The sequence below is a fragment of the Schistocerca americana genome, chromosome 2, assembly GCF_021461395.2.
Source record: "Schistocerca americana isolate TAMUIC-IGC-003095 chromosome 2, iqSchAmer2.1, whole genome shotgun sequence".
NCBI classification, from domain to species: Eukaryota; Metazoa; Arthropoda; class Insecta; order Orthoptera; family Acrididae; genus Schistocerca; species Schistocerca americana.
The window spans coordinates 736,005,322-736,019,103 of NC_060120.1; the positions used below are offsets into that span (position 1 = coordinate 736,005,322).

At 40.0% G+C, this 13,782-nt stretch overlaps 1 protein-coding gene across 1 annotated transcript in view; it reads right to left on the reverse strand.

Moving 5' to 3' along the window:
• Nucleotides 1-3,055: 3,055 nt before the first annotated feature.
• LOC124594392 (early growth response protein 4-like) overlaps nucleotides 3,056-13,782 on the reverse strand; it is a 183,341-nt gene continuing 172,614 nt past the window's right edge. Inside the window, exon 5 of the mRNA XM_047132761.1 lies at nucleotides 3,056-3,638. Within this exon, the coding sequence (XP_046988717.1) occupies nucleotides 3,359-3,638 (280 nt within the window). The 3' untranslated portion in view covers nucleotides 3,056-3,358. The remainder of the gene's footprint in view (nucleotides 3,639-13,782) is intronic.

Consider the following 13,782-nt stretch of genomic DNA (forward strand, 5'->3'; position numbering starts at 1 on the left):
TTTACTGGCATGTCCCAGTTCTTGGTTCACATATTAGTGATGTGGGGACCGGAGTATTTGGTGCACTTCTTTGGGTGGTTGCAGTTCTCAGTGCTATGAAAGAGCTGCTTGCTCTCGTGGCTCTGTACAGGGCCTTCAGGCTGCTGATATTTTTCGATGGTTACGTCGCAATGCAGCATGTGTTTCATCGCTTATAGTTCGCAGTTGTTCTGGTCAGGATGTAGTAATGGCTTTGAAGGACACACTTGCTTTTTGCAATCTTCACCTGGTCTTGCCAAGTCGGAGGTGTGTGTTTCTTGCTTGACCTCTGTGACTGTAAACTTGCAGAAGATGAGGTCCACCTTCAGTTCTGCTGTGTCAGTGTCATGAGGGAGCCCTTTAATCACCGCCTTGAATGAGTCACATTCAGTTGTTGGATAAATTTTCATGGTGCCATTTTGGATTGTGGCAATGATTGGGGTGGGGGGGGGGGGGGGGGGAGGGGGGTCTTTTCTCTCTTCTGTTTTGGCTGGGACCCTGATGTGGAGGGTTGACCTCTTTGCCACAATTTCAGCTGCTTCTGGGGAAGAAATTGGGGCACAGCTGTTGGAGGTGGGGATGTTGGCAACTATGGTCTCCTCCCTAGCTCCATGTCACCTCCTGTAGTGGAACACTCTGAAGCAAGCTGGCTAGGAGCTGGAGGCTTTGTTGCTGGCATCACATCTGCATCTGTTTGTTTGCGTGTTTTAACATTGATGATGTTTGTGGAGGGATGGCTGCAGGAGCTCAGAGACCAAGCACCACAGCGGATTGCATCTTTGAGTTTACCCAATGTGTTTGCAGAAGCAGTTTCTGAAGTCAGAGTACGAGAGCACGGGTATGAGATGATGTGCCAATTTAAAGTTCTAGATTTTCATATTTTACTGTTCGCGTCACTTCTGCATAATCTTCCATTGGTTGTGTCAATATCCGTTTGTATTGTGAAATTTCAACGATTGGCAGCTGCTGCAAATCAGTGCACTGGAAGAGCTCCCAAGAGTTGTGTACCTGTGGTATGAGAAGTACCTCAATCACTATCCTCTTCTGTGCACCCTGTCTCCTCTGCAGGAAGTACAGGATCTTACAGTAACCAACAAATTTGAGGTGCTGTTTTTCACTAAAACTGAAACTGAGCCAGTGGGACTCACTTCGCCTGTTTTTGGGAAACCAGTTTTCTCCACTGTCAGAAGGAGGCAAACACAAAAGGGCGTCTTTTAATTATTGGCAGTTTAAACGTATGGCGAATGATGGTACCCCTTAGGGAAATGGCAGCAAGGGACAGTAAAGAACAACAGGTGCACACAGTGTGTATACCTGGAGGCCTCAATCAGCTTGTTGATGAGGCTATTCCGGCAGCCATTGAGGGAAGAAGGTGTAACCAACTGGAGATTGTGGTGCACATTGGAACAAATGATGCTTGTTGTCTGGGCTTAGGTCATTCTTGGGCGATTCCAGCGACTGGCAGAGAAGGTTGAGAAGGCCAGCCTTGTGCGTGGAATTCAAAAAAGCTCACGATTTGCAGCATTGTCCCTGCAACTGATCATCACCATTTGGTTTGGAGTTGAGTGGAAGAATCAAACCAGAGACTTTGAAGGTTCTGTGACAAGCTAGGCTGTGACTTCCTGGACTTGTGCCATAATGTTGAGAACTGTAAGGTACCCCTAAATAGGTCAGGCGTGCACTACACATCTGAGGCTGCTACTCAGGTAGCTGACTGTGTGTGGGGTACACAGAATGGTCTTGCAGATTAGGCAACTCTCCATCCAGTCCAGATAATGATAGCTGTAAGAAACCCAGAAGTATCAATGTAAGATCAAAAGAAATGCCTCCCACAGTTGAGAGTATTAAAATCCTAATGGTAAACTGCTGAAGCATTCGCAACAGAGTACCACAGTTTGAAGTGCTCACGAAAAGCCCTGAAGCCCACATAATACTTGGTACAGAATGCTGGTTAACACATGAAATTGACAGCAGTCAGATTTTTGGGGAAAATTGAAGTGTTTATCAAAAGAATAGGCAAATGGGAAATGGAGGTGGTGTATTCGTCATGGTAGACAAGAAACCCATATCTGCTGAGGTAGAAATTGAAGCTGCATGTGAGATTGTTTGGGAAAGACTCAGTATCAGGGGTGGGCGTAAAATGATTATAACAGCAGTACAAATCACATAGATTGAAGAAGAAGACTGTAAAAGACGTGGCACCTTTCAGCTGACAAGACTTGAAGTGGGGGCATGGAGCAATTCAATGTGTATGCTAACAGGGTAAAAAAAAAAAAAAAAAAAAAAAAAAAAAAAGATTCAAATAGGAGGTAACGCTAGAAATAATTTTTCCTCACCAACAATTTATTTCATTTTAGATTCTGAGAGACTGTGCTGTTGCTTTATTATTTGTTCTTGGGCTTTTGTATCAAAAGGATGGATTTAGTCTTTTTCTCCCTGAAATCTAACAATAACTTTCATCAAACCAATTACAATCAAATATTAGTTTTGTAACATATGCATTTTATTTAGGCATATGCCAGTTCCAGTTGTTCTGTATTTGGTCAAGACAGTGCATCCATACACTTATGTTATAACTGCTTTAATCATGCATTGTTCTTTTTCAGATCCACCAAATACGAGAAGTACTGATTGACTGTAACCATACTAAAATTTTGACATGTTAAGGACTTAATGATTTAAGTAAACTACAGAAGACAGAATAAATAGTTACTGTAGAAACATTTGTAACAGGAACATAGACTGCACTGTGAAGCAGGGGTTATACATGACGGCTTCAGTAGTATCACATGTGGGCCATCATCGTCAGTTCTAGCTTTTTGTAAAATGCTTACAGCATTATCATTGGTGAGATGCATGTTTTTTCAATCTCACAAGTAAACAAGACTGTTGTGGTACTTATTTTGTAGTCTGGATGTTTGTCATAATTTTAACACAGAAAAAATATTAAAAGACACATGCTTTGTCAAAGATTTATTTATTGACAGATTAAGGATGCATAATGTATTCAGAAACCAATTATCAAGAGATTGTGGAAATATGTTGCCTTCATTGACATTAACATTGTAAGTGCAGATTGTGATCACTGTTTCTTACTGCAACTACCCAATAATTGAAAATGCATTATTCTACATAACTCATGTTATTTCCAGACATTCTGTTGAAGAGTCACATGTGATGTACTGACACTCTGATGATTGATATAAATAATAATTCCTCAAAGAATATTCTTTTTTCTCTGCAGTGAGTAATAATGCGTCACTGCTAAATCACTCAACTGAAGATAGCCATTTAGTACTGGATAAATGGCAATAGACAATGCAAAGCAGCAGCCATGCAGTTAGTAAGCAGCATTCCAGGAGGTCCCAGTGGTAGCAGCAGTGACTGTTTGGCGCTGTCCTGGTCTGCAGGTGTTGGTATTGTTGGCAGCGCGTTGCTTGCGGTGGACTCGTAGATGCTTGGCCAAGTGGTCGGAGCGTGTAAATGCCTTTGCACAGGCAGGACAACGGTATGGCTTGACACCTGCATGTGATCGCCGGTGGCGTGCCAGCTCGTCTGAGCGTGAGAAGCGCCACCCACAACCTGGCCATGAGCACGCAAATGGCTTCTCACCTGTGTGCCTGTAACAACCAACACACAGCATTTAGTAGCCTTAAGTCTTATTAGATAGCATAAGTGACATACATATTAAGCGAATGTTGATGTCTTTTGTATAATCATAACTGATATTGATACTGCTGGAGATGTATTCAACATTTATGCTTATTACTAGAACTTAATTATCAGTGAAATGATTCACAGCGTCAAACAATGGCAACTACACAGCTACTGCATGCTTTATTCTGTACAACTGAGGTTGGCAGAGACCAATAACAAAAAAGTAGCTGCCTGAAGTCTTTCAACTTTTATCCATTCAGAAACAGGAAGCCCAGTTGCCAAGACAACGTGTGTGCATTAGCTTTTCTTTCACCAGGGGTGGTATCATGGTCTGAAACTGCAAAATGTGACAATAGATTCATAAGTATAGCAACTGACTGTGAAAAGACAACACTTTTTTATTTCACCATGCCAGTACTAGTAGTCACAAATCTTCTAATGCTACTGTTGTAAGTTTCAAGTAGCCACAGCATACAACAGTTAACATACAGCTAACTGAATTGTTATATTACATGTAATGTAGAAGACAAAGAAAAACAAGTTTCATGAATGGTGGAATATTTTTGCATTTCCAGTTAAAATGATTATTCAGTTGTGCAAACAATATTTTGACCTAGTCATCCTCTCACTTTCTTCTGCAAATGTTGAACTTATATGTGTTTACTGTATGGACCCCTATCAGACCAACATATTTTTTTGGTCTCTGTGAAAGCTGTGTTTTCATCTACATGTGTGGGTAATGTCCCCTACCCATAGTTAAGTTCCTATTGCTTGATATGCTCTTTCATTTATGTTCCTTTTTCTGTGACCATACAATTATTTTGCAAAATTCAAATCCCTCATTATGTTCAAACTCTGATGCATGAGATGGCTGTTGAGATCCAAGTAAATTCAGTGCTGAATCCTAAATCTCGCTTAAACTGAAATCTCGGGCCTTGGTCCTATTATGATTTCTTGGTTCACATCTGATAAAAGTTACATTTCTGTTGTTCTTTCACTATATGTACTGGTTCTAACAGTGAAATATTCTTTGAGACAATTTTGCATATGTGAAGACACTCTGTTGCTCATATAATGATTATTAGTCAATGATGTGACATAGTACTGAATACTTTTCAAATATCTAGGAATCTGTAAGCTATCTTTTCATCAGCACATACAGTTTGCTCTAAGATCTTGCAACAGATGGGTATCAGTAATATTGGTCTGTAATTCTGTGCATCCCAACTTTTACCCTTTTTGTTAATGGGAGTGACCTGTGGTCTTTTCCAGTCATGCAAGACTATTCACTGTAGAAGAGATTCCCTACAAATATGAGGTTAAAATGGGTTATTCTGCATTGTATTCAATGTAAAGTATAAATCAAATTCCATCAGTGCCTGGTGCCTTGTTCACTTTGCATAATCATTAACATTTGACATTACGAGTGGTGCTTATATCAATATCTCTATTTTTTGTCTCTGTGTGGCAGACAAAACTGAATATGGTAATATCCTCATGCATAAATACGTTTTTAATTTGTATTGGCTGGGGAAATAGCAGGAAAGTTAAAGGGGGGAGGCACTGTCATGAGTGGTAAAATACCAGTGGTTATAGGACTCAGAAAAGACCCTTTTTTAGGGTAGGGAGGACAGAAAGAAAACAAATTTTAAGAGAGGTTAGAACTGAGACAAACCTTCAGTTTGAGAAAGAAATCAAAAAACATAATTCCAGCTTATTACATCAACATAAACAGCCATTGGTTAAGAATTTTCAACTGTCAGCAGATATTTTAACTCCATCCAATTTTAAGTCAGTCAATGTGAAATGTCAGCTATCTTTATTGCATCAAAATATTCGAGGACTGAGAAATAAAATTAATGAATTAACTATCTGCATAGATGAATTAGAGTCTTCAAACCCAGCTGACATAATCTGCCTCTCTGAACATCATGTGACCACTGGTATAGAACTTTTAAGTGTTACAGGGTTTAGGTTAGCATCTCACTATTGTAGATCAGAAATGGAGAAAGGAGGAGTTGCCACATTCATCAGGAACTGTCATAAATTTAAGAACATAGACATTCATAAATTTTGCCTAGAACAGCATATGGAAGCATGTGCAACAGAATTAGAATTTCACAAAAAATCTTTCATAATATTAAGTGTATATCGAGCACCTGCAGGTAACTTTAATCTGTTTGTAAACCACCTTGAAGCTGTACTGGCCCATTTAACAACCAAAAACAAAGAAATAGTGGTTGCTGGTGATTTCAATGTAGATTTCCTTAAAGACTCTCCCAATAAGAACCTATTTGAGTTAGTAACACTATCATTCAACTTAATTCCCACAGTAAAGTTCCCCACTAGGATAACCACTTGCTCACAAACAGCCATTGATAATATCTTTATAGAAAAGTCAAATGAACAAAATTATATTACAAAACCAATAGTCAATGGCCTCTCAGACCATGACATGCAGTTCCTTCTGTTAAATGTTAATACTGAACAAGATATAAAATCTGTTAAATCTGAGCTCAAGAGGGTAATCAGTAAGCCAAAAATTGATTATTTTAGGACACTCCTCAGAGACATTCACTGGACTGATGTTTACAGTGCTCATGGCATGAATGAAAAATATAACATTTTTGCTAATAAAGTGCTTACCTTATTTGAACACTGCTTTCCCCCAAAACTTACCAAGGATAGAGCAAAGTCTACAAAGAAGCCATGGATTACTCGAGGAATAGGGGTATCTTGTAAAACAAAAAGAAAACTGTATCTGTCAATCCGAAACATTTCCAATGTTGATGCTATAGCACATTATAAGAAATACTGCAAAATATTAAAGACTGTAATACGGATGTCAAAGCAAATATATTACAAGGAAAAGATAGTCATATCAGATAACAAAATAAAGACAATATGGGATATAGTGAAGGAGGAGACCGGTAGAACCAGACATGAAGAGGAACAAATAGCATTAAGAGTAAATGATGCATTGGTGACAGATGTGTATAGTGTTGCAGAACTTTTTAACAAACATTTTATAACTGTTACTGAAAAGATGGGGTTGTCAGGTTCGGTAGATGCTGCTATGGATTACCTTAGACCAGACATTTCAAGTAACTTCCATAATATGAATTTGACCCTCACTACCCCAACAGAAATAATGTCCATCATAAAATCTTTAAAATCAAAAACATCTAGTGGGTATGATGAAATATCAACAAAGTTAATTAAAGAATGTGATTCTGAGCTAAGTAACATATTAAGCTATCTGTGTAACCAGTCGTTTATCAGTGGAATATTTCCTGAATGGCTGAAATATGCTGAAGTTAAGCCACTGTTTAAGAAGGGAGATAAAGAAATAGCATCAAATTTCCGTCCAATTTCACTGTTGCCAGCATTCTCAAAAATTTTCGAAAAAGTAATGTACAGTCGTCTTTATAACCATCTTATCTCAAATAACATACTGTCAAAGTCACAGTTTGGATTTCTAAAAGGTTCTGATATTGAGAAGGCTATCTACACTTACAGTGAAAATGTACTTAATTCATTAGACAAAAAATTGCAGGCAACTGGTATATTTTGTGATCTGTCAAAGGCATTTGACTGTGTAAATCACAATATCCTTTTAAGTAAACTAGAATATTATAGTGTAACAGGAAATGCTGCAAAATGGTTCAAATCTTATATCTCTGGCAGGAAACAAAGGGTGTTATTAGGAAAGAGACATGTATCAAGCTATCAGGCATCATCCAACTGGGAACTAATTACATGTGGGGTCCCACAAGGTTCCATTTTGGGGCCCTTACTTTTTCTTGTGTATATCAATGACCTTTCATCAGTAACATTACCAGATGCCAAGTTTGTTTTGTTTGCTGATGATACAAACATTGCAATAAATAGCAAATCAAGTGTAGTCTTAGAAAGATCAGCCAATAAAATATTTGTAGACATTAATCACTGGTTCCTAGCCAATTCTTTGTCACTAAACTTTGAAAAAACACACTACATGCAGTTCAGAACTTGTAAGGGGTGTCCCAAGAGTATATGTCTAACATATGATGACAAGAAGATAGAAGAAGTGGACGGTGTTAAATTCTTGGGATTACAGTTTGATAATAAATTCAACTGGGAGGAGCACACCACAGAACTGCTGAAGCGTCTTAACAAATCTCTGTTTGCAATGCGAATTTTGTCAGACATAGGGGATATAAAAATGAAAAAGCTGGCATACTATGCTTACTTTCATTCCATAATGTCATATGGGATTATTTTCTGGGGTAATTCATCAAGCCAAGCTAAAGTTTTCCAGGCACAAAAACGTGCAGTAAGAATTATATGTGGTGTGAACTCAAGAACATCCTGCAGAAGCCTGTTTAGGGAACTAGGGATACTAACTACAGCTTCCCAATATATTTATTCCTTAATGAAATTTGTCATTAAAAATATATCACTTTTTCAAACCAATAGCTCAATTCATGGAATCAATACTAGAAATAAGAATAATCTTCACAAGGATTTAAAGTCACTTAGTCTTGTACAAAAAGGTGTGCATTATTCAGGAACACACATTTTCAATAACTTGCCAGCAGCCATAAAAAGCTTAACAACCAATGAAATTCAGTTTAAGAGAAGCCTAAAGGATTTATTGGTGGCCAACTCCTTCTACTCCATTGATGAATTTCTGAGGAAAACCAACTGATTTGTATATAAGTACAACATATCTTCTGCACAATTTCAGTGCAGTAATGTGTTCACTGAAAATTTGTGTGTGTGTGTGTGTGTGTGTGTGTGTGTGTGTGTGTGTGTAAGTATAATCTAACTTCTGCACCATTTCAGTGCAGTAATGTGTTCATTGTAAATAAGTATTACAGTAGTTGTATTACATGTTTCTTACCTTATAAATAAATAAAAAACTTTTTTATTTTAAATTCAGTGCAATAGTATTTGTAAAATGACTCTTAGTGTTCATTAAAAAATGACGATCATTCCACTTGGGACCAGTGGAATGGTACATTAGCTTATTTGTTTTAGTTTAAATATTTGTCATGTATTGTTGTTTTTCTGACATGTTCCACATCCTGGAGGACCTCCTCACTACGGATCAATTGGAATGAAAGTAAATCTGATCTAATCTAATTGTATTCACTTACGGACTTAACATATGACAGAGATTTTTTAGGATTTCCTGATAGATCTTTCACCAAGATTGGATTGTGGAAAGAACTGTAGGCATCACATGTAGTCTTATTTATTGATGCAAGATTTGCTATTAAGTTTTCTATATCCATTTTCCTGTAGCCTCATTTGTGGTGAGAGAATAGTTGTCCTTGTCTTTTCAGCATTCTTCAAATGGTACGATTAAATGAAGGTAGGTCTTTGCCAACTTTTATTACTTTACCTGGTTTATATTAATTTAGACCACAGTTTATAATGTCTTTTAATTTCAGCCATAGTTGTTCTGCATTTGTCAGATATGAACTAAATTATTTCATTTTAAAGAACTTGGTTCTTATTATAGGAAACAGCAATCTATAATTATTATAAATAAATTGGAAGCAGTCTTGGTCGCATAAATTTTTTAATGTGGTGACCAATTTCGATCTTATTATAAGATCATCTTCAGACCATAGATGTCTGCTGGAGGCGGTGGTGCATGGCTTGTCATGGAAGTGGCTGCTATGACCAAGTTATTCTCCAGTGGTATGCTTCTCTTACATTCCAGTACAAGATCCATGGGTTGATGCATGGCATGACACATGACAGTTACTTTCCTAGCGCTGACTGCTGGAATGATCACTTCATCCAGCACACATAGTCTCCACACACTCAGATGCGCATCTTCCTGTCCACAGTATCTCATCTAGTCTAGCATAATTCTCGAGCGACCACAATCTATAATTGCCTGAGAAGCTTTCAATAAGTCCCATCCGAGAATGACATCATGACTACACTCATGTAAGACAATGAATTCTGATGGCTCTGTGTGGCCACTTATACTCACACGAATGGTACATCTTCCTCCAGGTTTTACATATTTCCCATTAACCACCTTCATCAGAAATGTTTTGTTGTCGACGAATACGGTTTTCTGCAACTGGCGACGGTACTTCTCCGAAATGACTGAATATGATGCTCCAGAGTCCACAAGAGCTTGGGCTGGTTGGGCATCCATGAGGATATCGACATAGTTTTGTATCATTTTTGTGGCAATCGACTGTGGAGGATTTTTCTCTTCAGTGGCCTCACCTCCAAGGAAGGTCGCACCCATTAGTTTTTCAGGTTGCGGTGGCTAGGTGATCGGCTGGAGCTTCTAAACGGCGATGGAGACCTTGATCGGCGTGTTGGGGAGCATCCTCTCATGTGGCTAGCTTGCGGCCATGGTGATCTACATCATACTGCACCCACATCTTCTTGTTCATCTTCATCGTCTTGGAGTTGCCGTCGGCTAAGATCGGTCTGCTGCCTTCTGGTACGAGCATCATCAAATATCTGCTGCCTTTCTCGACAATAGTGCACCACATGTCCTGGCCGTCCACAGGGGAAACATACTGGTTGGTTATCCTGGGTCACCCAGACGTCAGTCTTTCTTGGTGCCCAAACAGGTTCCTCATGCGGCATTGTAGGAATGTAACTCTGCCTGAGTCTCGACTTTTTTACCGTTGTAAAGGGAAATGAAGAACGAGAGATTTGGTTCAATGTCTGTTCTACTTCCTCCCTTATGACCTCTTGAAGTGTCTCTGTTTTTTGCTTGCTGTGCAATCCAAGTGCCTTCTGAACTTCCTTTCTCACTATCTGACGAAGAACACTTGTGAAATCAGTTGCTTCCTCCATCACAGACATCGATACAACGCTTGGAAGCTGTACAATTCTTTTTTGATGCATTGTTTCGATATACTGGCACCATTTTATGAAGTCCTCTGCTGTCGAAACCTCCCTCAGCAGTAGGGCTTGATACATGTCCTCAGCAACACCCTTCATGAGATCTGCAACCTTATCTTCCTCCTTCATTCTAGGATCCACTATTTTACACTGCTCCAACACGTCTTGAATGTAGGATGCTGTAGTTTCTCCTGGACGCTGTGCCCTTCACTTTAATTTATCTTCAGCCTTGCACTTCTGTCATTGCGTGTTACCAAAATACTTGCGTAGTTCCACCTAGAATACTTCCCGGCTTGTGAACTTCTCCTCGTTGTTCTCAGCCAAACACACGGTGTCTTCCCATTTGTTAAATTAGTCTATAGGCTCATATACCTTCAGTCACTTGTTTGGATCTATGCCATCGTCACCAGAGAACCCGGAAGGATGTCTCATGTGGTGGCACACAGACGCTGTCATCGTAAAGTCCTCTTCTTCTTCTATCTCTGATAGATTGTGATCTGTGGAATATGGCTCAAACTCGGGTTTCTCGCCACGTAAACGGCGGCTCTCTCGTGGTCTGATGGGAGGCACTGTGTCATCGATAATGTGCGCTATCACAAGTTCCAATACCCCGCGCCTCCACCAAAATAATGTCACGTGGAAGAAGGTGTTATTACATGAATTACGAACACTAACTTCAGTTAACGAAGGTTTATTCAGCACTTACACATACAAGAGCACGGAGCGAGCTGCCTCCGGCCAGAACACACACAGTATATACAGGGTAGTCCATTGATAGTGACCGGGCCAAATACCTCACGAAATAAGCATCAAACGAAAAAACTACAAAGAACGAAACTCGTCTAGCTTGAAAGGGGAAACGGCGCTATGGTCGGCCCGCTAGATGGCGCTGCCATAGGTCAAACGGATATCAACTGCGTTTTTTTAAATGGGAACCCCCATTTTTTATTACATGTTCGTGTAGTACGTAAAAAAATATGAATGTTTTAGTTGGACCACTTTTTTTGCTTTGTGATAGATGGCGCTGTAATAGTCACAAACGTATAAGTACGTGGTATCACGTAACATTCCGCCAGTGCCGACGGTATTTGCTTCATGATACATTACCCGTATTAAAATGGACTGTTTACCAATTGCGGAAAAGGTCGATATCGTGTTGATGTATGGCTATTGTGACCAAAATGCCTAACGGGCGTGTGCTATGTATGCTGCTCGGTATCCTGGACGACATCATCCAAGTGTCCGGACCGTTCGCCGGATAGTTACGTTATTTAAGGAAACAGGAAGTGTTAGCCATATGTGAAACGTCAACCACGACCTGTAACAATTGATGATGCCCAAGTAGGTGTTTTAGCTGCTGTCGCGGCTAATCCGCACATCAGTAGCAGACAAATTGCGCGAGAATCAGGAATCTCAAAATGGTGTTGAGAATGCTACATCAACATCGATTGCACCCGTACCATATTTCTATGCACCAGGAATTGCATGGCGACGACTTTGAACGTCGCGTACAGTTCTGCCACTGGGCACTAGAGAAATTATGGGACGATGACAGATTTTTTGCACGCATTCTATTTAGCGACGAAGCGTCATTCACCAACAGCGGTAACGTAAACCGGCATAATATGCACTATTGGGCAACGGAAAATCCACGGTGGCTGCGACAAGTGGACCTTCAGCGACCTTGGCGGGTTAATGTATGGTGTGGTATTATCAGAGAAAGGATAACTGGCTCCCATTATATCGATGGCAATCTAAATGGTGCAATGTATGCTGATTTCCTACGTAATTTTCTACCGATGTTACTACAAGATGTTTCACTGCATGACAGAATGGCGATGTACTTCCAACATGATGGATGTCCGGCACATAGCTCGTGTGCGGTTGAAGCGGTATTGAACAGCATATTTCATGACAGGTGGATTGGTCGTCGAAGCACCATACCATGGTCCGCACGTTCACGGGATCTGACGTCCCCAGATTTCTTTCTGTGGGGAAAGTTGAAGGATATTTGCTATCGTGATCCATCGAAAGCGCCTGACAACATGCGTCAGCGCATTGTAAATGCACGTGCGAACATTACGGAAGGCGAACTACTCGCTGCTAAGAGGAATGTCGTTACACGTATTGCCAAACGCAGTGAGGTTGACAGACATCATTTTGAGCATTTATTGCATTAATGTGGTATTTACGGGTATTCATGCTGTAATAGCATCCGTTTTCAGAAATGATACTTTCACAAAGGTACATGTATCACATTGCAACACCCGAAATAAAATGTTCAAACATACCCACGTTCTGTATTTTAATTTAAAAAACCTACCTGTTACCAACTGTTTGTCTAAAATTGTGAGCCATATGTTTGTGAACATTACTGCGCCATCTATCACAAAGCAAAAACCGAGCGAGGTGGCGCAGTGGTTAGCACACTGGACTCGCATTCGGGAGGACGACGGTTCAATCCCGTCTCCGGCCATCCTGATTTAGGTTTTCCGTGATTTCCCTAAATCGCTTCAGGCAAATGCCGGGATGGTTCCTTTGAAAGGGCACGGTCGATTTCCTTCCCCATCCTTCCCTCACCCGAGCTTGCGCTCCGTCTCCAATGACCTCGTTGTCGACGGTACGTTAAACACTAATCTCCTCCTCCTCCTCCACAAAGCAAAAAAAGTGGTCCAACTAAAACATTCATATTTATTTACGTACTACACGAATATGTAATAAAAATGGGGCTTCCTATTAAAAAAAAAAAAAAAAACGCAGTTGATATCCGTTTGAACTATGGCAGCGCCATCTAGCGGGCCAACCATAGCGCCATCTGGTTTCCCCCTTCAAGCTAGGCAATTTTCGTTCTTTGTAGTTTTTTCGTTTGACGTTTATTTCGTGAGATATTTGGCCCCGTCATGATCAATGGACCACATTGTATACAGCTACAGAACATTCCAGTACAACGATTCTTGACAGTTCAGGATACTTCGAGAATGTACTTGAACCAAACATAGAAATTATAATTGTACAGTCGAGGTGAGATTTGAACTCACGACCCTCCATGCAACAGTTTAGTATCATAACCACTGCACCACGGTGCTACTCAGCTTCTACCTCTAATATCATTCTGAAAACCAAATAAAGAGGAGTGGAGTCCCGATGAGATACAGCAATCCCAACAATACCATTATTTCACACCTTGTAGTTTTCTTAAAGTTCCTTTCTCTGTAATATTGTACACATTCTTTCTTA